Source organism: Aptenodytes patagonicus, chromosome 11 (genome assembly GCF_965638725.1).
Source record: "Aptenodytes patagonicus chromosome 11, bAptPat1.pri.cur, whole genome shotgun sequence".
Classification (NCBI taxonomy): domain Eukaryota; kingdom Metazoa; phylum Chordata; class Aves; order Sphenisciformes; family Spheniscidae; genus Aptenodytes; species Aptenodytes patagonicus.
In genome coordinates this window covers 14,866,420-14,894,279 of record NC_134959.1, presented here as the reverse complement: position 1 = coordinate 14,894,279, position 27,860 = coordinate 14,866,420, and the positions used below count along the sequence as shown (strand labels likewise).

General features: G+C 40.3%; 1 protein-coding gene across 1 annotated transcript; it reads left to right on the top strand.

Moving 5' to 3' along the window:
* The first annotated feature begins 195 nt into the window (after nt 1-195).
* On the top strand, nt 196-27,192 carry VPS35 (VPS35 retromer complex component). The gene is made up of 17 exons (XM_076349228.1): nt 196-236; nt 7,027-7,125; nt 9,152-9,248; nt 10,033-10,156; nt 11,628-11,810; nt 12,130-12,343; nt 13,129-13,212; nt 13,696-13,805; nt 16,834-16,930; nt 17,021-17,169; nt 17,693-17,900; nt 18,433-18,588; nt 21,435-21,557; nt 22,526-22,705; nt 23,891-24,130; nt 24,841-24,984; nt 26,295-27,192. The coding sequence occupies exons 1-17, from the start codon at nt 234-236 to the stop codon at nt 26,472-26,474; spliced, it is 2,391 nt and encodes a 796-aa protein (XP_076205343.1). The 5' UTR covers nt 196-233; the 3' UTR covers nt 26,475-27,192.
* Nucleotides 27,193-27,860: the final 668 nt, after the last annotated feature.

Below are 27,860 nucleotides of genomic sequence, written 5' to 3'. Positions count from 1 at the left end.
CAGCGCGCGGCCCCGCGACGCGCAGCCAGGTTCGGCAGCGGACTGGCCGGCCCCGCCGCCAATCATCGCCCTCTACGCCAATCGGCCTGGAGCGGACCACTTCCTCGGAACGGACCAATGGGAAGGCCGAGACGCGGTGGCGGGGCGGGGCGACGCGGGCGGCGCAGTCACATGACGGTGCGCGGCGCTGCGGGGCGTTGCTGGTGGGGGCGGCTTGTGGCGGCGGCGCGACCATGGTGAGGGGCTGCGGGCGGCGAGGGCCAGGCGGCCGGCCGGGCCGGGCCGGGCCGCGGCGGGTGGGGCCGATCGGGCCGATGGGGTGCGGCCCGCGGGAGCCGCTGCCGTGTGTGCAGGTGGGAGGGGTCCGGCCCGCGCCCGCCGGTGGCCGAGGGGCAGGCCCGGCCGGCCTGGGCCTGGGGGCTCCGGCTCGCAGCCGCTCGGGAGCGCCGTCAGCGGCTGCGCTCAGCCGACGGTGGGGGCGGGCCTGGCGGGGCGGGGGGCTGGAGCCGGGCCCGGGGGCCGCCGCCCGGCTCGGGCGGGGCTGAGGTGAGGGCTGGGCCCGTTGTGTCCGCGGTAACGGCTCGCGCTGTGGTGGACGCTGCCCGCGGTCCGCCGCTGCGGCGGGTCAGCGCAAGTCACTGCTTTACTGGGTTCAACCGAGTTTGCTTGCAGGGGAGGTAGGTGTTTTTATTGGGGAACTGCTGCTGCGCTTGCGGTCAGAGTTTAAGTGTATTTTAGTGTGCTGCTCCTGTCATAAACCCCAGGTTATGTCACTTCGAGTGCTATGCATACGTGCTCTCGTTGTCCACATTGCAGTCTGCTGTTCAGTTATTCCTGACCCTCCAGGACTGCTGTTTCAGAGTTTCCTAGTGAACCTCCTTTCTCTTCCTGCAGAAAAGGCGGTTTTGCACTGGTGGGCCCAGCTCGATAGAGCTGTTTTGGAACACGTGTTGGTGTTTATGAGAGAGGCAAACCTGAAACTTCAGCGCAGAAATAACTCTTAGTGAGAAATGCTTTTCAATTTTCAATAAAAACAAGGGGATAATCAAGTTTCCTAGTAAAACTGAAAAGTCTACCTGTTTTAGTGTGTCTTCTGTGGTATTTAATATTCAATAAAATTTTAAGCAGCAGTTGCTATAGCCATTACAGTGGAGTATAAACACTATTAACACTATCTAGACAGTGATGCAAAAACGAACTGAGTGCTTTATAAAGCAGGGATTGCACAGTTCCTAGGCTTTTGGGACAGACTTTGTTTTTAAAGTTATGTGTATGTTGGTATAAGCTTAATACTACTTCCTCTAGAGGTGGGGGGGGGGAGAAGGGGGCAAAACCTGTAATGTTACTTGAAAGTTGAATGGAAAATACTTGATTGGGTGATGAGAAATGCTAAATCTACGTAGATAGCAGTCTCTGTCCCCCACATAAATACTTTGTGGTAGTCACTAATTCAACAATGACACAACTTTCCTCTGCCTGTCACTTCCATAGGAACCGATATTAGGTGATTCAGAAAAAATAAACTTACAGGTGTTAAACATGGGATAATCCCCTCTACCAAATTAGGCTCCACTGTCATTTCCTATGACCAAGCTTGGTTTAAACCTTGAAGCTGAATGTTGAAGTACCTTTAACAAGACTGATTTTAAGAGGACTCTCACTGTTCTTGATCATCCCCTGAATAAAAAGTCCAGCCCCTTAATTCTTGTTAATGTCTTGTGGCTTCCTGTGGCAGTAAGTACCAGTTTAAACATGTGAAAAATGTTTTCTTCTCTCTGGTTCATCTTTGAGCTCCTATACTGTGAGATATAATAGAAGTTCTGGAGTTGCCTTCAGTATTGCAGAGTAATGCTTCCTATATGGTGCAAAATGCTTATGCATTTTTTGTTAATTCCAAGCAGCTCAATGACTTTTGCAGCAATGCATTGTGTGCACCCAGGCTTCATCTGTAGGCTAGCAGTTGTCTCGATCCACTTCTGTAGCTAACCCATCTTCTGTCTTGGGTAGCGTTCATTTTAAATGTTTCAGTGGTGAATGATTGGTAGGTAGTCCTAATAAAATCCAACTAGGAAGAGGCAGAAAAACCTTGGGTAGATCTCATTCATTGTGGTACTAAAGACAAGCACGTGAGCAAACAGAAGGAAAAATCATGTCTGGAATAGGCTGTAAGCACACCAGTTATCTAAAGAAAAGTACTTAATCATTTGGAGATTAGAAGAAACTGCACTTTACAATGGAACAGAAGTATAAATGGAACACTTATACTCTGCATCCAGCTTAAGATACCTTTATCACCAGAATGCAAGCTATTTGGTAGGCTCCACAAGCTTGTCTTGAATTCTGCTGTATTTCAATACTACATAATTCTTTCTCTCGAGTACTGCAATTTACTAAATTTTTAAGTGGAATGAGCATCTTAACTAGTCAACACATTTACCCAAAATAATAACCATCTCCAGAGTGCAGCTAAGTCTCCAGGATGAAACTAAGTATGAGTCTTATGAGGTTTCCCCATGGAGATGAGTGTTGGAAAATAAGTAAATCATACACAATAGGTGTAATGTTCACTTTGTATGTTCAAGGATAGTTGCTATTATGAGGATAGGTGTGTTCCAGAACAATGTTTGCTGCTGTGGTAATACACTTTTCTGATTGTTATCTACAGGATAACTTGTATTACCCACTCTGATCAGCCAGGCAGTAGAATTCTTCCAAGCTAGTTCGGGGTTTAAGAAAATTCTTGTTTTCCAAGGCAACTTAGTTCACTAGCCTTTATTTAAAAAACCAAAGAAACAAAACCTGAAACAAAGAAAGAAAAAAACACACCAAAAAACCCACACCAAAAGCCAGCTTTCCTCACCACCCTGCCGAATTCAGATGCTGTGTGTTGTGACTTCCATAACTTGCATGTGGTAACTTATGATAGTCCTTTTTTCAAAGCTAGAAAAAGGCTATGGTCTCTTGTACAGAAACTGATAGTGCAGCTGAAAGAGGCAGTTCTCTGTCCCTTCTCCACTGCTCACTTGGTTCCTTGTGGCTTCAGAGGAAAAAAGGTTACGGAACCAGTAAAGCAGAAAACTCTGTTCACATCAACTCTCCTTTTTTTTCTTCAACATTTGCAGCATATCTAATGGGGGTAAGGCTCAGGCATTTCTAAAGTCTAAATGGCTGCATAATTGCTATAAATTGCTTACCTTGTGTTCATGCAGGAGTTTATACCTTATTGTACGTGCTGTTGACAAGGCAGGACATTCTGTGCATTGATTACAGAGTACTGCTGTTTTTCTCCAGTGTCAAAGTATCTTCCACTTCAACAGCTTATGTCCAAGATTCTTTCTTGTAGATTGGCATAGGACTTCACAGTGCAGTTGCAATTTTTGATAAAATAACACTTGAAAATACCATCTTGTGTTATTAGGTTTCAAATTTGAAGTGGAAGATACAGAAAATTAACAGCTTTATTCCACATTGTATCTGACAGCAGAACTGGTTTCTGGTTTGGTGTGTGCCCTGCTAACTGTCATTGGTAGGCTTTTGCTGTATGTTCTCTTCAGTTGCTTTTTGCTACAACATCCTCAGACTTCAGGGATGTGTATCAGGATGTGTGTATCTTGATGGGATCTTGTGTATCACTTGATAACCAGGTTATGTGCAGAAATGCTCTACAGTTCTGAAGCTGAAAGTAGCTTGCTTTCTGAAGTAGAAAGAAAAGGGTAAGCTGATAAACATTCAGACTTTGAAAGCTGAAAAGTAAGAAAGAGTTGGAACTTGTTCAGTGGTGCTGCTGTTGAGATGTTTTCTCTTCATGTAGAAGTAAAGCTGCTACAAACACCACCTCAGACTGCTTTGATTGTATGCTTGTTACAATCAGTGGTAGGTTATCTCACTGCCTGTGCAACTGTAAAATGCTGAGATTGTCTTTGTTTAGACCAATCACCTTCTCAGTCTTCAAATGAGAACAGATATGAATGTAATTTTACTCTTAATCTTGAAGAGATATAGAAGAAAAAACTGAGTATCTTGTGGTAACATGGAAATGCTTCTGTCAGTGAATTCAGTCATGTACTTATTACAGTCCTAATGTTGAATACAGTGTGCGGCCTTGCTGCTCAAATTTGGAGCAGAAATGGAAATACTGTCTGCATCAACAGAAGACATTGACAGAATTTGATGTAAAGCCGAGTCTAGTTCATTATAAATGGGAAAGCTAGCTCCGACAGAGCAAGGCTCTGAAATTCCATCATTTCCCCAACTGTTGCGAAAAGACAGTGGTTAAAGTTGCATAAGGAAGTGTATACCTTCAATTAGATATTTCCGATGAGACTGGTATTCGTATCATCTAAAGTGTAGTCAAACTTGTGGTAGCCATTACGCTTTAACCAGTGGTTTTCACACCAAAAGTAAGGAAACAGATGCATGTGCACTCTGCCAACCACTTCTTGGGGCGGCAGCAAATATTATGTTTCAATAAATGCTTTAACTTGGTGTTGCTGTCAAAGGCCTTCTTTTCACACCCCTACTTGCAAAGTTTTATCTGGTTGTAGGGTGAACTAGGTGAACGGTAAACTATTAATCAGCTGGGCTAGTCTTCTAGCTTATTTGATGCTTTACAGCCTAAACAGCTCTCCCAGCACTACATGGCCCCATGAACACTGGGGTTGGAAGAGCAGGACTGGTAGCTGTGTAAGCTTAATGCCCATTAGAAGGGGGCTTAGGAAGTTGTTGTTAGTGTTAATGTTACTCCACTGTTTCTAGCTGTGCTTTAATATAGAGATATCTGGTGTGGTTAGAGCATATGGCATTCAGCTCAGTAGCTGTGTATCTTCTCTAAATCACTAATATGGGTTCAGGGGACTGTAGGGTGTGACAAATGTGCTGGCACAGACATAATTCAGCAAGTCTGTTACACAATGTTTTGATATTGATTGTTGCACGCTAGTCCCAGCACTGTCATTTTCTGTTCCTTGAAAGTCTGATCTGTCATGGAATAAATAAAGCTTAGCAATTACAGCAATGTTCTGTTGGCAGAATGTACTTGCTTCACAGCTGAACATTTTCTAGAGTTTATAGCTATTGAATTGCCTGGGAAATAGGGTTGTCTAGCCATGGATACCACTTCTGCCTTACGCTTAAATTGTTTTTTGGAAGACCTGCACTTTATGTGATTAATTATAGAGAAAGCTTTGTAAGAGGTGCAGTTACTCTAATTAGAAGAGGTAGTTTTTCTGTTGACAAAATAAACTTGTTAATTATTGTGCATGGTTTGAATATTACTGAGGCACACTGATTCATAGAAGTGTTGGTTGGAAGGAACCTTTATTTCATATAACCTCCTGCTTGAAGCAGGACTGTCACCAATGTTAGATCAGATCAGCCTTGGTTTTGTCTAGCTGGGTGATTGAAAACCTTCAAGGACAGAGATTCACTGCTTATTTGGGCATGATCAAGGCAAGAACAGTATTGCATGGCGCTGTCTGTTTTCTGTGTGTGGAAAAAGATAGTGGGGAGAACAAGGGGGAGATACTGCCTGAGACTCTTGTTAGGGAGATTCCAATTGCAGAACAAGAACCTAATTAAATATGGGAGAAAACAGGGGTGTGCCAAGGCTGCAATGCTCTATAACCACTAAGTTGCTGTTAAACTAAAACCTCTCTATTTTAATGAAGACCTCAATTTTAATCTGTCCTCAAAAGACACTTATGGGGACTCCAAGCATGGGGTGTGTGGGAGGAGTTGGTACTAAAGATACCGTTTTTAAGAACGTTAGGATGATGTAATTCATGGTCTGCTCGCTTGTTGCTGAGATTTAGTTAAAAAGAGACCAGGAACTTTCTGAACACAGTGGATGAAGGGAACAAATATAAATAGTTGAGAAATTACTGAAGCTGCAGACTTGGAGAACATGCTGTGCGAATCACTGTGTACATGGTATTTGTCAAGACTGGAGAAGATGTAACTGGGACACAACATCAGTGCTTTTATCTCTGTCAATATTTCAGAGGGGCCATCTGAAAACAAACTGCAAGATTAGGAGAGGCTGGGAGGCTCTAATGAGATATTGAAGACTGGGCCTAAACAATGGGTGGTGGGTGTTTCCTTTTAAGGTGTTAGGAGGAAGGCTGGTTGCAGGTGGGGAGAGCATTAGGGGTTCTGATCTAAGTAAATTTGGGCATCTTGGAGGATAACTTAAAGATGCTCATAGAAACTGATCTCATCAATCTGAGGGCAGGGAGCAGCTGCAGTAGAAGAAGGCCTATTATAGCTGGGTTGGGCAGAAATCTAAGGCTGTAAGCAATGGATTTAATCAATATTATAAGAAAATGCAGTATGATCCTTGGAAGGGCAAAAGATGTTGAAAGTTTAAGTTGAAAGCCTGGAATGTGCCTCTTTGAGAGGTAAGAAGAGGAGGGTCACTGGGACAAGTAGGGGACAGGAAGAGTTGTTGCTTCTCTTCAGTTTTCTATTGCCTTCTGCAAGTCGCTTCTACCTTCCGGAAAGCACTAACGTACTTTTATCCTTTGCTTATCTGAAACTTGTCCTTAGAGTTGTGTGGCTCAGGTAGCAGTTAATTGAGAACTTGTGAGTACAGGAAGGCATCTGTACAGTTGCAGCGTGTGTGGTCTGGGCATTGCTTTGAAGCTCTGTGGAAAGAAGTAACAATGCTTCCTCTCAGCGTAGTGGTATCTTTGCATTCTCTTGAAGCTTTTTCTTGCCAGATACTTGCACTGGATTCTTGACCTCTACATGTTAGAAGGGAAAAGTTGACCCTGTGCTGTCCCCGTGGCTTTGCACTCCAAGAAGCAATGGTGCTCACAGGCTACCCATAACCTATCTCTTCCCTGCCCTCAGGTTTTTGCAGAGTATTGGGAACTTTCTCCCTTATATATCACACAGCTATTTCTGACAACTCTTGAGTGGTCACACTGCAGTGTCACTTGCACTGTGTTCTAAACTACGGGAACCCAGTTTGAATCAAGTCATAAACAGCTTCATAAAAATAATTGAGTTCTGTGTTTTTTCTTCCAGCCAACAACACAGCAGTCTCCTCAGGACGAACAGGAAAAACTCCTGGATGAAGCCATTCAGGCTGTGAAGGTGCAGTCTTTCCAGATGAAGAGATGCTTGGTAAGAATGTGGCTTTAAAATGCAATGAAGCTTCTTGTCTGCTAGGAGTAAACCAGTAAATCAATACTAATCTCTAGTGCTGTGCGGAAAATTTGCCCTTTATGCATCTTTCTGGCAGAGGCTTTGCAAATAAATGAGGCAGCTACTCAATGGGAGTAAGCCTTGAGTATTCTTTGAATGTGTCTTCCTGATTTTGGTCCGGTATTTGACAAGACAAATAGTAAAGATGCACCTTTATAATTTATGTGCTTGCATTTAAGTAAACCTAAATAAACTGAGAATAAGCCTGCCATTTGACATCAGAAGGTCATTGCTCAAATTAATTTTATATGGAACTATATGATGAGAAACTATTCTTGTTTAAGTTCAACATAATGTTGTTTTTTCCTTCTAGTCTTTTCTTGGCATGAACCACAGACTGTGAGGCTAATAATGAATTACCTGCTGCATAGGATAAATTTTGTAGTGATTAATTGTAGACTGATGCATTAATTCTTCTGTGACTGGAAAACACCATTGGCTAGGACTGTACTGAGATCTTTATCTTGAAATTGTAGCCAATGCAGGCAGATGATGTCGTCATGCGTAGCTTTCTTGGGTTTGAGAAGCCTATTTTTATTTGGAGAAACTGCTTAAAGTTGCAGTGAAAACTTAAATATTCTCATATATTTTCATGTGGTTAGCCAAGCTAACTTTGTTTGCAGCCAAATGACAGTAGCAAGAAAGGTAACACCTCTTCCAGTTTTACATTCTGCGGAATGCTTTTGAAATCTTTGAAGTAGCTGCAGCTGAGCTTTTCGCTGCTGTCTGTGACTGAGTGACAATATACTAAGTGGGTCACACCAGCAATTCCTTCCATCCTCTCCCAAAACTTAATGCTGCTTCTTATAATGGGTTGAACAAGTATGTATAGGTGGTAGATTAGAAGTTTGTCTTGTATCCTTTGATGCCAGGTGACATCATAAGTGTAAGTTATATGCAGCCTAATAAACTGTGGCTTTCCGTAAGGTGTCATTCTTGGGTGAGAAGTAGGGGAAGAAGAATCTAATTCTAACAGTGGTATGCTGGCAGTGCATATCCTCTGTCTGCTAGAGGTGTCTTCATGAGCAAAACAGCAGACCAGATGTGGGGGGGAGGAATCTCTTCTATTTTACTTGCTGGATAGAATCTGTGTGGTGGGTGGAGATTTCTGCATAAACAAAATTTTCTTAGTTTTTCGTACTGTTAGTATTACAACTTATTACTGTAGCTCTGTCTTCAGATATGTCTTCTTACCACCTTGTGGTTTAACCCGGCAGGCAGCTAAACACCACACAGCTGTTCGCTCACTCCCCGCCCCTACTGGGATGGGGGACAGAATCAGAAAAAAAAAAGTAAAATTTGTGGGTTGAGATAAAGACAGTTTAATAGGACAGAAAAGGAAGGGAAAATAATAATAATAATATAATGATAAAAGAATATACAAAATAAATGATGCACAATGCAGTTGCTCACCACCTGCTGACTGATGCCCAGCCAGTTCCTGAGCAGCAGTCGCCACCCCCTGGCCAACTCCCCCCAGTTTATGTACTGAGCATGATGTCGTATGGTATGGAGTATCCCTTTGCCCAGTTTGGGTCAGCTGTCCTGGCTGTGCCCCCTCCCAGCTTCTCGCTGGCAGGGCATGAGAAGCTGAAAAGTCCTTGACTAGTGTAAGCACTATTTAGCAGCAACTAAAACATCATTGTGTTATCAAGATTATTCTCACCCTAAAATTAAAACACAGCACTATACCAGCTACTAGGAAGAAAATTAACTCTGTCCCAGCCAAAACCAGGACACACCTTTAGGTATAATGTTCCACTTAATTAGGATGGGCAACGTAGTACAAGCTAGATACTAAATAAGTTGATTTAATTAGAATTATCGCTTTCCTGATGTTTACTTAGTCTGAGTGCTTTTTTAAAAAGCTAAAAGTGTAGCTTTTGAAAATACTGCAGTTGCCTAGTATTATTTCTTACAGACTATTCTCTCTCTTCCTCTAAAGGACAAAAACAAGCTCATGGATGCTCTGAAACATGCTTCCAACATGCTTGGTGAGCTGCGGACTTCTATGTTGTCTCCAAAGAGCTATTATGAGCTCTGTATCCTTTGAAGAGGAAACGAATAGTTGAAATGCTGAATTTGGAATAAAATGTTCATCTGCTTTTTTTGGTACAACGGCATCTCGTCAGTCTCAGATATTTACTAGCACTTTTCTCCTCAGTATTTAGTTATCTGGATATATTGTAGAAGAATATACACTTATTTGCTCACTGTGTAAGTTAATCTTTTCCCTTTGGTATAAAGCAGGTCTTTAATGTCTTTCACGTCTTCCTTTGGGAGGTTTCAGGAGTCTAGTTCTATAGAAATACCAGCTCTGTAAAACAACTCTGCTTGCAGTATACTACCCCAAAATCTGTAAAACCAACTTATTTTTTGCCCTTCGTTATTATCTTAGCTTCTAACTATGTCAGAGCCTCGATGTATTTACTTGTGCATACTGTGGTATCTGAAGAAGGGGAGCCTTTTAATGAGATTTGGGAATAGAATGTGAATATATTCAAATACTACTTTCTCCATGTGTGGATGATATTCTTCTATGACGCATAGTATGCCTTTACTTTACAGACTCTGTTCAATCACATTCATTTGCTTGTTATTTTGATTTAGGGTTTTTCCCTTTTCTAATATGCTAAAAATGACAATTGAAGGCTTGGGGTTAATTTTGCGCATTTATCCCAATAGTGATTATTGTTTCAGAAGTACTACCTACTTGGGCATGATTGTATTTGATACAGCATCTTTCCTCCTTGGTGTGAATGAGCAAATTACTATGTAAATCTGTTGTAGACATTCTAACTTAAAATCCTTAACTATGAGAAAAAGATATGGCAATTTCTGATGAGCTACACTACTTGGAAGTCTACCTGACCGATGAATTCGCCAAAGGAAGGAAAGTGGCAGACCTTTATGAGCTAGTACAGTACGCTGGAAATATTATTCCAAGACTGTAAGTGTGTATATGTTAGTGTTTGTGTTTTTTTTAACTGGTGAATAACTGGTCAGACTCTGGGTTCAGATAATGGTTGACTCTGCATTCTTGCTTGACAGCAAGAATTCAGTTTGCAATGGTGAATAGTATTTCTGCATATCTTGAGTGGATTGCTATGAGACTTCTGAGATTTAGGCCAAGAGTGCAGCTGCAGAAAGTCAGTTCCTCCTGCCAATGTGTTGGTTTTGCACGTGACCAAGATGGAAGCACTTAGATCTTGGAATAAAGTTGGCTTTTGGGTAAAGAGCTGGTCAGTGGAAAGTTAATTATTACCACATTCTGATCAGTGAGATTGACTAAATGTTTGTTAACTCTTTCTGTTATCTGTTAATGAACTTGTACCTGAGGATCTAGGTCTTAGATGCTCACACACAGTAGATGCTTCATAACCATCTGTGTCTTTGGAGAGTAAGAAGTGTGGGAAGGAAGCTGAAAATTTCTGTAACTTAATTCTTAAAAGCTTTGTGTTTCTGAGTGTGTTTTTGGCTATGTGTTAGCATGCTAGAGCTGATACTGGGAGGCTTATCTTTAAATATGTGAACGTTGGGCTGGAGTAGATCTTCTGGATATTCAGACTTAGGACTCAGATTTTGCTTGGTACTGCAGTTTTTAATTCCTGACCTTATGTTCATGCCAGGAAGAGGCTTTGGAGATGCCAGGCTGCATTCTCATGCAGTTTCTGGAGTTTGGCTAATGACTACCACAATGTCTTTACCCCTGTGCATAATCATTTGGGTTGTCTTCCTGCCTGCTTGATGTAGACTCTAGTTCTCCCTGATGAACACTTCTGGTGCTTTCACGGAGGTTCGGTGTACATCCATGCATGAGGCAGAGAAGCGTGCAGAGAGGGTTGAGGCCTCTAAACAGAATACATGAAGGTTCTGAGCATTATATATTTTTTTTCTCTTAAGCTGAAGGGGAGTCCAAGTATACTGGAGCACCAGTCCTTTGCATCTTGCATGTTCCTTCTACCTGTTGCTTAATATAGAGATGCTGAAGGAATATATACAGGCCCAGGGATTTCCAAAGAGTGTAACACCTATCCTGCTAGACTATGGTGTGAAAGAGGCTTAACTGCTTCACCGTAATAGATTACTTACCTATATGTGCCAGAGCTGTTTTCTAGCTTAGTGGGGTGCTGGAAGTATAGACAAGCTAGTCTGAGAGCATTCAGAACTTTATGCATGCTAAGCATTTACACATTCAATGTATAAAGTATTGTAATGTGGCTGTTCAGACTTGCTGTGCTCTGTAGCAGAGGAGAATAGGATTTGAAAGCTGACTAAACATCAGAATTTATGGGACCTAGATGATACTTTATTGCTTTCTGTGCTTTGGTAATACTGCCAGGATGAAAGAAAGGAACTGTTGCCTTTAAGTGTGATATTGTTACTTTACAATTTATTGTTTGATTCTGTGCCTTTTGCAGGTATCTCCTGATAACAGTAGGTGTTGTCTATGTCAAATCATTTCCACAGTCCAGGAAAGATATTTTGAAAGACCTGGTGGAGATGTGCCGTGGAGTACAGCATCCTCTTAGAGGCCTCTTTCTTAGAAACTATCTCCTGCAGTGTACCAGGAATATCTTACCAGATGAAGGCGAGCAAGCAGAGTAAGAAAGATGGGCTATAACTTTAAAAAAATTATTGTTTTTAACAGAACATATTTAAATTTTCTGTATGAATTTCTTCAGGTTTGAGAAGTAGATATGTTAGAACTCCATAGACTTGGCAGGTGTTTTGTCTGTTTAGAATTCCCTTCCAGAACTAAGGTTTCTCAAGTGAGGATATGAACCTTTCTTATGAACCCAGATATCCCAGCACACACTTCCTCACCCTCCTACCTTCTTAAAAATTGGATGTTCACCAGTGGATGGAAGGGTGAATACCTCTGACAAGCTTTTCCTGTTCCTAACCTGTTCTCAATTGCAGTGAAGAAACTACTGGAGACATCAGTGATTCGATGGATTTTGTGCTGCTGAACTTTGCTGAGATGAACAAACTTTGGGTGCGAATGCAACACCAGGGCCATAGCCGGGACAGAGAGAAAAGGGAGCGAGAAAGGCAGGAGCTGAGAATCCTAGTAGGAACAAACCTGGTTCGCCTCAGTCAGTTAGAAGGTGTTAACGTGGAGCGATATAAGCAGGTGGGATGTCTGTCCATCCTTTCTGACTTCTGTTACTTTTTCCAAATGAAACCAGTTTGGACTTTCAGATGAGCAGCTTGAAGTGCTACAGCTATGCTGAAAGTTCAGTAATCCTGGTGCTTCTCGAACTCTTCACCTGAGGAAAAGTTCTGAATGCTGATGAAGCTGTATAATGTGTTGTGAGGCTAAGGACATGACTCATGCGTTTTTTCCTATAAGCTTGTCTAATGTTGACAAGAAATTTTAAAACTTTCCTTACTGATTCCCATCTTACTTACAGAAAAATGAGTTGGTTTAAGGGATGTGTACATATACAGCGTTCTGTGATAGACTTTACAAGTTAAATGAAGCTATGCTTCCCAGAGCATTCAAGAGAACTGTTATTTGCTTGACTATCATTTCATGCAATATATTATTTAGAAGTCTGTCCCTTGTAAGTTCTACCATATAGCTGCTGAAAACTATTTTGAGCGGTATTGCTGAGACCCTGAGTAGTGGTATGTGCCAGCAAAGCTAGTAGCACTGACTTACTAAATCAAAGCTTGCAGGTTGTATAATGTGTGAAAGGGACAGATGTCTGAGACCAGTAGATTCTTTTTTTTTCTCTGAAGGATGGAACTGCTGAAAACTGGGATTCTTTATCAGAAAGCCTTTATGTAAAGAATAAGCTGAGAAATGTTAGAAATACTGCTCTGTTTGGATTAAATGCATATGTGTGAATACAAACTTAGAAAGTAATTGTAAAATCACTGCAAGACTCTTCTTTTTTTTTTTTCCAATTCCAGATTGTTCTGCCTGGAATATTGGAGCAAGTTGTAAACTGTAGAGATGCTTTAGCTCAGGAGTACCTCATGGAGTGCATCATACAGGTGAGCTGCTTAAATTCATTTGCAGTGATGGGACACAGGGACACTTACTCCTATACTTTTAGTCAGATTCGGGCTACTTTCACCTCTTCCTCGTGAACTGGAAAACTTCATCACTGGGACTCTTACATAGTGGCTTGTCCCATATTTTTTTGTCAGATGGACAGAGTGGAGATGAATCCATTCTGTGCTCCTTCTGTTGCAGAAGCTTGTAAGCATCTGAGCAGCAGTGCCTGCAGTATGAATTGTAATAAATAAGTGGGCCCTCACGTTACCCATTTGTCTTGCATCTCTTGCTTCATGCATTTACCCAGTCAAGGTCAGCTTGGGGAACCCTAAAGCATTTGTAGGCCAGACTATTTACTATGTGGCTATCTACTTTAGAATTACTCTGTTGCATTTTACTGCTGTGTAACAATGGGCAAATTCAGTTTTGCCCATTCATGACTATTTGCCAAATTCATGACTATTGATCTAAAACTTCAGGTTTTTCCAGATGAATTTCATCTCCAAACCCTGAACCCATTTCTCAGAGCCTGTGCTGAGCTGCACCAAAATGTGAATGTGAAAAATATAATCATTGCTTTAATTGACAGGTGAGTGACCAAGGGGGTGGAAACTGGCTCAAAATTTAGTTTGTGTTTGTGTACAAGCAGATGATAATTCTTCTAGCATTTGAAAGCTTTCAATTTTTGATATCACTGAACTTCACTGTTTCCATGTCTTTCTATCAGTTGTAATTAAGGCTGTGAAGAATATTATTTCTATAGCTTCTGCTCTCTGGACTTTGCTTTTACAGCTTCCAATAAAACGTGCCTTAAGGACTGATTAAAACTTGTAAATGTGTAAACAGATTAAACCAGGAAACAACCCATGTAGTATCGACCAATGTTATGTTTCTGAACTAAAGTGGCAGCAGTGTTCTGCTTTGACAGCCATATCAGTCATAGGTACCTCTTGAAAACTTGAAGATCCTAATGGCTAAATCATATATCAAGGATACTTTACCTTGCAATTTTGATCAGAGAACATAACGTATGCCTCTTCAGGAAAGAGCTAGTAGGAGATGGAACTACCTTCTTAATTCTTAGTTTACCACTAGCTTCCTGCCTGTTCTCCCAAAAGTGTGTTGCTCCTGTGGAGGTACTGCTTAAAACTGCTTGCACTGAATTCAAATAAGGGGGAGAAATCAGAACTGAAATTTTGATTTGTATCCTGAAAGGAAACAACACAGATTATCAGTGTGTACCTGTACTTTCTTACTGCAGAAAAGTGCACTTACATGGCTTTCTGAAGCCTCAAAAAAGCCTTGTCCTTGCATTTGCACACAAACATATGTACCTTTGTATATCTGGTCCGTGTACCAATGTACGGACTTCAGTTACCATATGGCTCTTGAGTCCCACTGGCATTCAGCAATGAGTAAGGTGGTTGTGGCTCTGTTTCTTTATCTTCTCTAATGCCTGGAGATGGAGCATGTATATTATTTATGACTGGTATAACTTAGGATCTTGAATTTTTTACTTAACAAATCTGTAGTTTGTTTTCTCCAGGTTACATCAGATCTATTTGTTCAGGACTTTGGTCTTACTGGAGTATCTTTCAGTATTTGTGCATGTGGCAGAGAAGCAGCTCTGCCTTCATTCAGAGATGTTCACAGAATTCATTGGTTTCCTACACTTTGCCGCGGCTGAGATTTTTCATAATTTTGTTAGCTTTAAAAAAAACCAAGCCACATAATCCACAAAAACCCAAGATCCCAAGCATTGCCTATAACAATCTAATTTCTGAGACTGTTTATCTTGAGACTACTTTCAACAGAAGTCGCAGGATCTTTTGCTAGCTTCTCACATTAATGTGTAGCAATGTAATTCTTGCAAGAAGGCTTTCCTCATGTAGCTTTTGCTGTGATGTCTGCTTAGAGGACTTAAACAGCTTTGGTATTACCTCCACAGTAAGTTTTCTATTCTTACTGTTACAAACAACAGTAAGCAACTAACTAGCAGTGAATCTGCTGCTCTCCTAGACTTACCGCTACTGTGTTTTGTTGAGCCACTAATAGCATCTTCCAGAGCCTTCTCATTTGGCTATAGGACAAAGGTAGAAAGGTGGCCGTGTGATGATTGTCGTCTTTGTAGTATGGCAACTTGTGCTTTTGACTGTAATGTTACTGCAAGTGTTGGAGGATATGAGTGGATCTTTTCTTGGAATCCATGCATGTAGGGAAAATGTCGCTCTTGTGTTTGGATTGGAGTTGTTAGGAGCAATTGTTATGTGTTTCAGTATTGCATAGTTAAGATATGAATCTGCCCCGTACAGGTAGTGCCTGTTGGCATTTCTCATCTTTATTTCAGCTGGCATGGGATAGTTGAAACTGAACATCAGTGATTGCTGAGGAAGCTTGTGAAGCTTTAGTCCCTATTGCCATGGGGCTTTCCTATTAAAGGAATCTTTCTGCAAATAGTCTTGCTGCTTTGGGATTTTTCTTGCCTTACTAAACCATTCATAGCTTTTAATTATGCTGCCATCTGCCTGCAACTTGATCATCCTTTGTAGCATGCTGGCCTTACCCTCTGAGCTGTTGCCAAGAAAAGCTGCCTTGTCCCTTTGAGAAAAGGCAGTGATTGTTCCTGGCTTTAGAAAGTCTGTTTGTTACCACCTTAATGAAATATAAGAGTAGTTCAATGTCTAATTTTCCTGGCAGTGAAGTTTTTTGGCACCTCAACCTTTTCGTACCTGCCTTTTTGTTTCAGACCCAAAGTTCATTCAGAATCAAAGTTTAGAAACCCTGTAAGAAATAACTTAAAAAGATTTAATTGGGTGCCTTTTCCTAAATATTTTTGTAGGTCTTTCTCTAATTCAGAATAGAATAATCCCTTAATGATTAGAAAGCAAAGACAGCAATGCTGAGCTTCTTAAGCTGCAGCTTTGGTAAGGTGCTAGCCTTCCTATAGTGATTCTTCTTATCCTGTATCTGATTTCTGCGGAAATGGTGGTTGGCATGACTTTCTCCTGTTACAGATAGAGAGCTCTACAACATCTTTTGGATGCTTGCTGGATAGCAATCTCTTGCTTTGTTTTTTTCTGAAAAAAGTACTGTGCTGCACTTCAAATTTACTTGTATTTTGCTCTTTGCAAACAGTGGAAGTCCCCAACATGTTGGTCTGTCTTTGGAGACAAAGCATAGTTAAGTCAGCATATTTCTTCTGTCTTTTTTTTTCTTGTGGAGACTGTTTTGCAGAGAATGCTGCTGGATGTCTAACTTCAGTAATATCACTGAATGGATGCAGAATATTTGCTCTTCCATCAGCCTACTCTATACCTCTTTTTCTGCTGGAAAGAACAGAACACTTGCTGCTAGCTGAAGAACACGGGTTATGAAACATCCTTCTTGCTCTTTCTTCATCTTGCCATCTCTGTCAGCACTCTTTTCCAGGACTGATATTTACCAGGCTCAGTTGCTCTCTTAAGGCTTCTGACTTCCTTCAATTTCCTTTTTGCTTGTAATAGAGCTTGCACATATACCTAAAGGACTTGCTTTTTCTGCCAGTATCTTGTTCTGGCCTGTATCTGAGGAGCAGAAAAACTATGCTGACCAAGCTGCTTTCTTTTATCTGTAACCAGGTTAGCTTTATTTGCACATCGTGAAGATGGACCTGGTATCCCAGCAGATATCAAACTGTTTGACATCTTTTCACAGCAGGTTGCTACTGTTATACAGGTATGCTGGGTATTCTTGCATGCAGTTTTGGGGGTTTTTTTGCAAAGTTATGTGCTTTTTTAATCAACTCAGTGCTGTCTTAAATTTCAGTCTCGCCAGGACATGCCCTCAGAGGATGTGGTATCTTTGCAAGTTTCTCTCATTAACTTGGCTATGAAATGCTACCCAGACCGTGTTGATTATGTTGATAAGGTGTTGGAGACAACCGTGGAAATATTCAATAAACTTAATCTGGAACAGTAAGTAAATATCTCTTGCGTTCTTTCTGGAGTGGCAATTAATACTCTAAAGTCTTGACTTCTTACATTTCACCACATTTGGCAAGATAGTAGAGAGATGTGCTTTGGATGTGTAAGATTACTGCTTTTGGGCCAAGCTATAGAGGATCATGATAAACTACTGACTAACCAGGACTTGCTCATCTGTGCATAAATCCTACTGCGCAGCTGTATAGCTACACAATGTGTATGCCAAGCTGTGTGTAGTCGTTATTCATCCCTTACAGAACTCTAGAGTTCTCCTCTTGCTGAATTTGCAGCCACAGTCTCTGCCTCTGCTATCGGCAACTTAAAATGTGCAGTTTCCACCGTACATCCTAAAGAGCAAGATATGACTTGTTTTGATACTTTATTTCCATTGTTCCTAGCAGCAAGTTACTTAGACGTTGTGGTATACATCAGAATTGGTATTGAGGCAGACTTTAAATCTGCCTACATGTGTGAACTATTGATTAATTGTTTTTTTGCATATATTTTCTTTTAGTATTGCAACAAGCAGTGCTGTTTCAAAGGAGCTGACTAGACTTTTGAAAATCCCTGTTGATACTTACAACAATATCCTGACAGTTCTGAAACTAAAACATTTTCACCCACTCTTTGAATACTTTGATTACGAGTCCAGGAAGAGCATGAGTTGTTACGTGCTTAGCAATGTATTGGATTATAACACAGAAATTGTGTCCCAAGAACAGGTATGACATAAGTTACCTTGAAATTCTAGGTATTTAAACTACTGTTTGAAGACTTGAAAACACATACTAAGTGACTTCATGCAGGGCATGCTTTGTTTCCTAGCCTTTATGCCCCTGCATGCCCCAGCCTCCCCATCTTAGTAGCACAGGCTTTAGCCCACTTGATGATTCTTCCACCCATGTTCTTAAATATATTGTCTTTGTACATCTTACCTAACCTAATCCTAGAGACTATTTTTGTTAGCTTTGAACAAAGACCCTGAATCCCCTTAAAACTAGGCCTATTACCTAAAGAAGGCTGGATAGTACTTTTGGAATCTGAGTTTCCTCTGTACTGCTGTGCTGTCCCACTTGTGCTAAGAGGGACCCTTCTTCAAGGACTAAGGCAACTATGTCCTAAAGCATCACCGGCTAATACACTTTCCTAGTGCTTTGTCAGTGCTATGAATAGCTGTAAAGATGTTCCCAGTTGCTGTCAACTTATGCTTATAGACTACTCCGGTTTAAACAGAGCTTATATTGCCTTTAACAGGTTGATGCTATCATGAATTTGGTATCCACGCTGATCCAGGATCAACCGGATCAGCCTGCTGAAGATCCTGACCCTGAGGACTTTGCTGATGAGCAGAGTCTTGTGGGAAGATTTATTCATCTTTTGCGTTCAGATGACCCTGACCAACAGTATCTGGTATGGCGGTTGGTGCTTCTGAATGCTTGTGCTCTCTGAACTGTCAGTTCTTGCATTATTCACTACACAAGAATTTACCGTAGCTGGGAACTGGGGCATCGCACTCTGACATTACAAATGCAGTAGAAAACATTATGTATGACACTTTAATGGTAGCATGAAATGTTGTTTATTTGGAAAAAGCAGGCAAGGACTTAAAAGCATTTGTGGATTTAAACTTTTTGTCCCATGAGGTGGCAGTTTGGATGCAACTACATTAGTTTGTGGTAACTCTTAATTAACATTCTGAACAACTTCATATAACCATCTATCTAAAAAGCAGCAAGCGAAATTTGGAGCATTGTGCCATTTGCATTCTCTTGGTATCAAAATATACAACAAAGCTCAGAAAATACAGGTAATATGTTTGGCCTCAGGGATTTTAACTGGTGGAAGTATATAGTCTTCATATAGCATATAGTATACTGCTGCTTAGTGGTTTCAAATGTTTTTCCTCTCTGCTTGGTCCATTCTTAATAGCAGATTTTATATGGCCTTGAAACTTACGCATTATGTTACTTGTAACAGTTTGAGTTGATCCATCAAAGCTTTATGTAGCTCTCTGATGTTAATCTGCTATTTCTGGCTTTAGTTTATTTCAAGTTTAAATGATCTCCCTATATTGAGAAGTGTCTGTTGGGGCAGATGGATGAGGATATTCTGTCTAGGCAAAAGCCATTGGAGAAGCTGGCAGAAGATGTGCTGAGTTGGATGCTGTTACAGGTTGCAGCAGCTAGAGTTAGCTCTAGTCAGAGCTCAGGCCTGAGTAGAGACTGCTGTGAAGTTAGTGTGCCTGAAATACAATTGGCTGACTCTGTGTTGAGGTTGCAGCAACATCATACTGTATAAATAGTGAGAATAGACCAATGTAATCCAGTAGAAGCTATGCATAACATTACTGGCATTCATTTAGCTTGGGTTTAAAATATTGTATAAAAATTTCTTGCTTGAAATGTAGAGCTCTGCTACAACTTCTGTAATGGGGAGAAGCATAGCTTTAAGGCCTGTACAAAGATTGCAGATATTGTGTTTCAGGACCTGCTCTTCATTGACTGCATTATTTCTGAATATTGCTGGAGTAAGGCAGGAAGGTCAACCAGGTCCTCATTCATTTCAAGAACTATATGGGTTGATTACAGCTAGCAAGTACCATATTCATATAGGAAAAGCCAAGTTAACTACTCTTTTTTGTTAACAGAGAACAAAGCTTCCCTCAAAGGGATGCTGGCACTAAGGGAGTTGATGTATTTTTACCCCAAGAGACTTTGCATAGCTAGAGATGTTGAAGCTGGTTTTGCAAAGCTTCTGAACGTCAGGCTGTCTTGTTTTTCATCTAGCAATGCGTAGCTTTAATCAGATTGACCACCTTTAAATGCCATCATAGGAGTTGTCAAATTACCTTTTGGACAGAATTCTGTAAGCTACTTAACACTTTTTAGTAAAAATGCTTAATAGCTTCTTGATGAGCATCATGAATGCGTGTATCAAATTCTCCTACATTACAGGAACAGTAGGAAAAAATCTGAGACTATGGGATTTTCACAGCTCTTTCACAGTATCTCACTTTAAATTATGCATTCTGTATGGATGAGATCTGAAATGCAAATTCAAACACCTTAGTGCATTACAAGCCAAAGTGGCTAATAGAGTGTATAATGGGTGGCGACAGATTTCATTTACATGAATTCCAGATGTAATCTAAAAATGTATGTAGGGTTGGACACTGAGCTTCACTTTTAGTGCTTGTTTCAAAGTGGTAATGGGACTGCTATGACCAGAAAGCAAGGTAGTACCTGGCTGTAGTAACTAGACGTCTTTGTTCTGACACTTAAACAAAAAACCCTCACTTTTTAACTCTGATCTCTAGTAGAAATTTTCTGAAATTTGGTTTCAGAAGTTTTAGTGTAAAATATGGCATGTCTGAGTTTTGTCCCCTTTGAAAGGGAGTCAGGTTATTACAAACAAGTAATGTAATGTTTAGCTTGCTTGGAACAGATTGATTAATTTCTCCTCTGATACCTCTTGCTGTTCCTGACAATTCTGGTTATGAGAATACGTGACTGTATCAATAGATAGAAATAATCCCAAAATAAGGGGAAGGGGAGAAGCTAACAGTACAAACAAGTAGAGCTCCTTAGTCCCTCTCCACAGGTTTAGAACAAGGGTGATAGACAGAAAAGTATCCCGTTCATGTTGTGTGTGCAGCTTGTGCTCAAAACTGAGAAAGGCAATAAAAGAAGCTGTCATTAATGAGCATAATGGAAAACTAAAACCAGGGAAAAATGGCAAAAGTTGCAGGTGTGGCTACCAGAATGTAGCACTAAAGTCTTTCTCTCGGAGTATGAGAAGCCTTATTGACTTATGTGTTTAGTTTCCTGAAACTTGGTTTCTTTCTTTTACTTTCTTACAGTCTACTGTAAGAAAGATTAGTCCTTTTTGTAGCTTCCATTGAGTTGAGGACAGAATGTGTCAGATGTCATTATTAAATGCAAGCTCAGGCAACTTCCATCTCTCTGCACAATCCAAAATATATCTGCAGTTAATATAGTACAACAAGTGTTGCCTAACACTTATTAAGCAGCTGTAGGAAAAGTTTGGGCAGATACCACATAAAAAGCTACAGAGACTGCACAAATTGAATTCCAGTAAAGCAACTTTTATGTAGTCCCCCCGAAATACTGTGATTTATCTGATGCTAACACCGTGTCTTTCTGATACTCTTATTCCATAGAGTGCAGATTAAGTTATAGACGCAAATAACACACCTCTTTCAAGAATTCTCTAAGCTTAGAGTGCTTCTGTTCTAGATCCTAAACACTGCCCGGAAACACTTTGGTGCAGGTGGGAACCAACGTATTCGTTTTACACTGCCACCATTGGTTTTTGCTGCATACCAGCTTGCTTTTCGCTACAAAGAGAACTCCAAAGTGGTAAGTTGACCTCTAGGTAACTCTTGTATACTTGCTTCTTTTTGGCTTCCTTAAAAAGGCATTTTGTCTGGCTACTGTATGCTAAGACTTGATACAGAAAGCTAGTAGGTTTTTTTTTTTGCTAGAGGCAGATTTTTACTTGAGGTGTGAATGCTTTCTAATTTAAGGAGGACTTTTATCAATTCATACTAAATTACCTCAGCACTTGAGGAATGGTGAAGCAGAAGTTGGCTAGTTGTGTTTATTCACAAAGGTGACTGATTATGTGTTTTTACATGGAGACCAGAGAACTAGACACACTGCAAGTGATGGCATGAAACTGATTTAAATCTGGATATTGAAATTCACCAACTTCTAAATCTGTAGCTACACTATTTTAATGTTTCTAAAAGCAAGTGCTTCTTTTTGGCTAACTTATACAGTAGTTGCAAAAGTGCACACTAAACCAATCATTGATCCATTTTGGCCCTTTAATGCTTTCTGACAGATAGTTAGCTTAAATATGTATTTTCCCTTATTGTGTGGGATATATTGTGGGGAAATAGGTTAAAATGCTGTTTGTTAAAACATTCGTCAAAATGAATGTTTTAAAATTCTCTTCCACTTCTGATTGATGCTCCAGACTGAATAGAATTTTTCTCCACTTAACTGAGCAAAAGCCTAATTAGCTATATTTTCAGCAGAGCTGTGGTAACTGCAATTCAGTGTAGACTTCTGAGGAAGGTTTCTATGAGCTGGTAGGAAAAATGGGTGTGAACTTTTTGTAAATGGAAGAAATACTTTGTGAAGACCCACTGCAGTCAACACAGTACTGCTAGGGCACTCACTACTACTTCAGTAAATAAGTGCCTGGAGTGGCATGCAGAAGACAACAGATGGGAGCACTTAACGGATCTTATTATAATTTAGATTCTCTTCTCCTGATAGCAATAGTCTTGTTCAAGCTTTGACTTGTTTCACTTCTCTAGGATGACAAATGGGAAAAGAAGTGCCAGAAGATCTTCTCATTTGCTCATCAGACCATCAGTGCTCTGATCAAAGCAGAACTGGCAGAGCTGCCTCTCCGTCTCTTCCTACAAGGAGCACTGGCTGCAGGAGAGATTGGCTTTGAGAATCATGAAACTGTGGCCTATGAATTCATGTCCCAGGTGAGTGTCCAACTATTACAGTCACTGTCCTGTGCTACCTTAAATTTGGCCTGGTTAGGTTTCCTGAATGTTGAACCATCCAGTGTGATTAAAACATCTGAAATGATTGACAGCTAATGCTACTAGGTAGAAACACCTCATCTTCATTCTTGCTTCCCAGGCTGCTGTGGAATTAAGCTCCATTGCTACTGATTTGAATACTCAGTCTGACAGCATGTGGTATGTTGCAATGCTGCCTCCTACTCACATAGTTGGTTCACTGGAGGAGTGTAGCTTTCTCAACATAAAACGATCCTTCAGTGCTTCTAAGACTGTCTCCCAGCTCCTGTTATTTAACTGGTATTGCCCTAACCACAAGCACTCTTTGGAAGTTCTCTAAAATCTGCAGTGTTCACAACTGACATGCTGGGTTCTGCTAATTAAAATCCTTGTATCAAAACCTATTATAAGCTACTCTGAAAATTCACTTAAACCTGTTACTTGGTCTTAAGTCTTATTGCAAAAACCTTCCCATCCTCCCCATCAGATAAAGAACCAATGTATTTAATGTTATCCATGTTGCAAGCTTTGTCCTAATCTTTCCTCTAATACTGCTACTAATGCACGTTCCTAAACTGATAACCTCAGCCTTTCCTCACTGTCTTGTATCAGTTGCCATTGTAGCACACTTCTGAAGATGAGAGCAGCATGACAATTATGTACCTTCTATTAGAGAGATGGTTCAAGATTTTGTCTGGTGTGTTCTCTCAAAGCTCTTCATCCATGTAGCAGCAGTGCAAACGCTCTTCTTACTACTGTCGTCACTGACCTACCACTCAACTTCTGCTCTGTTTTGTGTGTTTCAAAGAACCAAGCCGTCTTTAGGGACTATTTCTGCTACTGAAGTTCCATATTTGAACAGATGCTTGAAATGAGGAAAAACTCAATCTTCAGAGTATATGTGGGATCACATTTATTTACTATGGCCACTTAAGTAAGAAGTATTTCTTGCAAGACTTATTTCCAGTCTGTGGATTTAGCTTGATTTTGACACTCTCAATGAAAGATCTTTTTTTCTGCCTGAAGCTTTTAACAAATGTAAAACTGGACACTTTCCTGCCATGTCACTATAGCAAGTGTGATTTGGTTTTTTTTCTGATGTGTTCTAAAGCAGTGATTGAGAGTCTTGCTTTCTCCCTTGACTAGGCCTTCTCTCTCTATGAAGATGAAATTAGTGATTCAAAAGCACAGCTGGCTGCAATCACCTTGATAATTGGGACATTTGAGAGGATGAAGTGCTTCAGTGAGGAGAACCATGAGCCTTTGAGGACTCAGTGTGCGCTGGCAGCCTCTAAGCTCCTTAAGAAGCCAGACCAATGCCGGGCTGTGAGCACTTGTGCCCATCTGTTTTGGTCTGGCCGAAATACTGACAAGAATGGAGAGGAGGTAAGAATAAAGCAACAGCAGTGTAACACATCCTACCTTAGCAACATAGTTCTGCCTTTCTTCTGAAGGCACTTACTTCTAAAGTAGCTACATCGCTTAGTGATACAGATTTCACGGGAATGTATTCTAATATATGAAGTTTTTAAATCTCACTGCAGCGTAAGCTGCATAAATACAAAAATGGAGAAAACTCAAATTTAAGGGTGGAAGTACCATGCAAGCTTTTGAGTGTCAATGAGTTTAAGACTGGCTGTCAAAGTACAGTCTGCGTTTTGCATGTGTTTATTATAGTAGCTGTGTTTGCACGTGAACTACTAAACTTCCAAATCAAAGATACAAGTTGTTGAACTTAAAGGTAAAAAAAAATTGTGTTCTTTAGGGCTTGTCACATAAGCTGTTGTAATTATAAAGAGCAGTGTCTGAAATCTGTTTCTCAAAGCATGCATTGGTGTACGTATTACAAAATTGAGTTCATTGATCTCATAATTGAAGGCTTTCAACAACTATTCATGTTATTGCCTGATTTAGCAAAACTTAAAATTGGTCGCTGTCAGGCAAGGTAAGCTTTCAATGACTGCTATTTCTGCACAGTTGTGTAGTTTTGTGTTTCTGTGGTAGACCACCAGGAAATGCCATATATGTGCCAAGGGAAGAGATACTGGAGCTCCCTAAGGTTCTTTTATTTCTTGTAATTGTTTTTTTCCTTCTAGCTTCATGGAGGAAAAAGAGTGATGGAATGCCTAAAGAAGGCTCTGAAGATAGCAAATCAGTGCATGGACCCTTCTCTGCAAGTCCAACTTTTCATAGAAATTCTGAATAGATATATCTATTTTTATGAAAAGGAAAATGAGGCGGTGAGTGGAAATGCATTCTCTGTATTGCATCTTTTTTAAAGAGCATTTCTTTAAGCTCATCATTCATACTTATACCCCAAATAATGTCTCCTCAACTTGCTCTGTAGTCTCTCCCGAGAGGCACAAGTTCTGGTAATAACAATAGAGTAGTCAATTCTTGATATGCTAGTAAAATTGTGGATAAAACTTCATTCTTACATGGGGGAAAACACCAAACATTTGCAGTTTAGTTATGAACTAAAATATTGTGAGACTTGGATACCTGAAATATTTATTAGATCAAAACTTACTAGGACTTAGAATCTTACTACTTTCTCATCTAACTTTGGAGGTACCTAACTTAATATGTACATAAGGGAAAGAAAATTCTTACAGCTGTTCAAGGTCACTGCTGAGTGCACCACAAATGGTTGGTGTAAACTTTAATTTCAAGAAATACATAATCACCTCATGTACCAGCTTAAATTCTGCATCTGAAATCTGAGATAGTTACCTCATACATTTTCTGTTAGCAGATAACTAGTAAACTTACCCGGTTTGAAAAAGCTGCTTGGTCAAGTAGAGATCAACATCCTGATGTCATCATTTGATCAAGAGCAGATGTTAATGAATACCCTGTAGTTCTGAGGGAATGTCTAAAGAGATTTTAGGGATTTGCTGACTTTCCAGCAACTGAACTGGCTTCCCGCTATAGTAGTGCTCTAGTATAGGAGATGCTGTATCTGATGGAGATGAAAATAAGACTTTTAATTTCAAAGCACTTGGCAGATGTAAAAATAGTCTCTGGATACAGTGGTGGTCTGCAGTGCATTTTGTGCTGTGGTGTTCTGTGTAGTGCTGGACTTAACACCATAGGCAGCCGTATTTTGCTAGGTAATGACTTGGTCACCAAGAATAACTTTAAATCTGATATTACCATGCTGACTGACTTCTACAAGAAACAGATTATGTTAGAGTGATTATGTGCTTTATTTGTTTAAAGCTTTTAAAATTTGTATTGAATAAACTGGAGAGAAATGCTGTGGTAAAAGTTACAAAGCTATCAGGTTAATGGCTTAAGAAGTTCTTCACGTTTGCTGGGATGGGGGGAATTTCCACAAAACTCTGAAATCAGAATGGTCCTATGAGGAGCAAGAGAAGGCAGCCTCCAACAGTCTGTCTGCGTGCAGTCTTATCAATACTTACCAATCTTATCAATCAAGAACTGTCCAAAAACCAATAGTTTAGAGACAAGTCTGTTAAAACTAATGTCTGTACACTTATACACAGGTCTGGTTGATGACTTCTGTCCTGTTTACGTTCTCCTGTAGGTGACAATTCAGGTTTTGAATCAGCTTATACAGAAGATAAGAGAAGATCTCCCAAACCTTGAGTCTACTGAAGAAACAGAACAAATTAACAAACACTTTCACAACACACTGGAGCACTTGCGTCTGAGGAGGGAATCACCAGAATCTGAGGGGCCAATTTATGAAGGTCTTGTTCTTTAGGAAGATACACACTGTACTTACTTCTTTTCATTTACATACCATATGTTTTTTTAAGATAGATTCATAGGTTGTGCCTTTCAGAAACATCAAGTTAACATTTATGTGTTCAGTCTGGCACTTCAAACACTTGTGTTGAATGCTCTAACAAATTTGAAAGGTTGGACCAGCAACTACAGGTTTCATCAGTTAGCATGGCTGAAACTGTCTTTGAAATCCATGTGACATGGTAGGGCTCTTCCGGTTCTGACTTCTCTTCTGTCTGTTCACTGTTGCTTCTGTAGCACTAGAGTTCTAAACTGGCAGTGGCTGTCATCTGAAACTGTGTCTGATCCTTACAGAGCATCAGATTTTTGGGATTATTGTATGTCAGATTCTGCTTGTGCTTTTCTTTTAATGCAAGTTAAGACTAAGTGTAATATTTTTCCCTGAAAACTAGAATATATTAATGCATGTTTGGAGAGTTTTAAAGTGCCATGTTCAAAAACAGAAGTTCTATTTTGCATATTAAGGCTCTGTGACATTCAGTGAGGGCCAGTACTGTGCACAGGGCATATTTATCAAGATAATTTTGTTCCAAATAGTATAAAAAAATAGAGAAATTGCAATCTATATAGATATGTATAACCTTCATTACTGTAAATTTAGGGGAAAATGCATTACACGAGTTTATTCAGCATCATGATTTTGCACCAGTGAAACAATAAAGTTGCTATTAACATCCGTTGTTTCATGTCTCTTCAGAGCCCACTGTTGAACCCAATGCTAATGTTGAACCTTCTGATAAAAGCAAAGGAACTTCTGTTTTGTAGGGATAGAAGAATCAAGGCATAGTTAACCTGGACAAGCTGGGAGGCTGCTAGCATTTCTAACGTAGAATTTTATCATTCAAAACCACTAGTTTTTTCCAAATGATGCTGAGACGATGTGTGTTCACATGTCAAAATGCTTTTGTGACATATCTTCAGAGTGGTGGAGAATCCTACTGGATTCCAGGTCTGTGCTAGAGATGAGTGGCAATTAAATGACAAAGCTGTAGGAAATTGAGCAGTAGAGCAATTGCCAATGGCAACTCCTGTGAAGACTGGTCTAGTCTGTAGGTTAATGCCAGTGGCTGAAAACTTTGAAATGTCTGTTTTACCTTAACTGAATGTAATGTTCTAAAGCTAACTGATTGAACTTCCTTACTCCTTGAGTTGACCACTGTTGTGAAAATTGTCCTGGCTTAAATGGATAGTGCATGAGACCTTGGTGGGAGTGTCCAATAATGTAGTGCTGCCTGTTTTCTGAAAAAGGCAAATACGATCCTAGGAAACAAGAATTATGGAGTAGACAACAACTAGATCATTGATCTACTGATGTATAAGTCTGGCTTGGAGGGGAGGAGGA

What these genes read in the sequence shown, in the direction of transcription:
- VPS35 (XM_076349228.1), top strand. An exon ending in GGAAATATTATTCCAAGACT is followed by an intron (nt 10,157 to 11,627) that starts GTAAGTGTGTAT and finishes TGCCTTTTGCAG; the next exon opens with GTATCTCCTGATAACAGTAG. An exon ending in ACGTGGAGCGATATAAGCAG is followed by an intron (nt 12,344 to 13,128) that starts GTGGGATGTCTG and finishes TTCCAATTCCAG; the next exon opens with ATTGTTCTGCCTGGAATATT.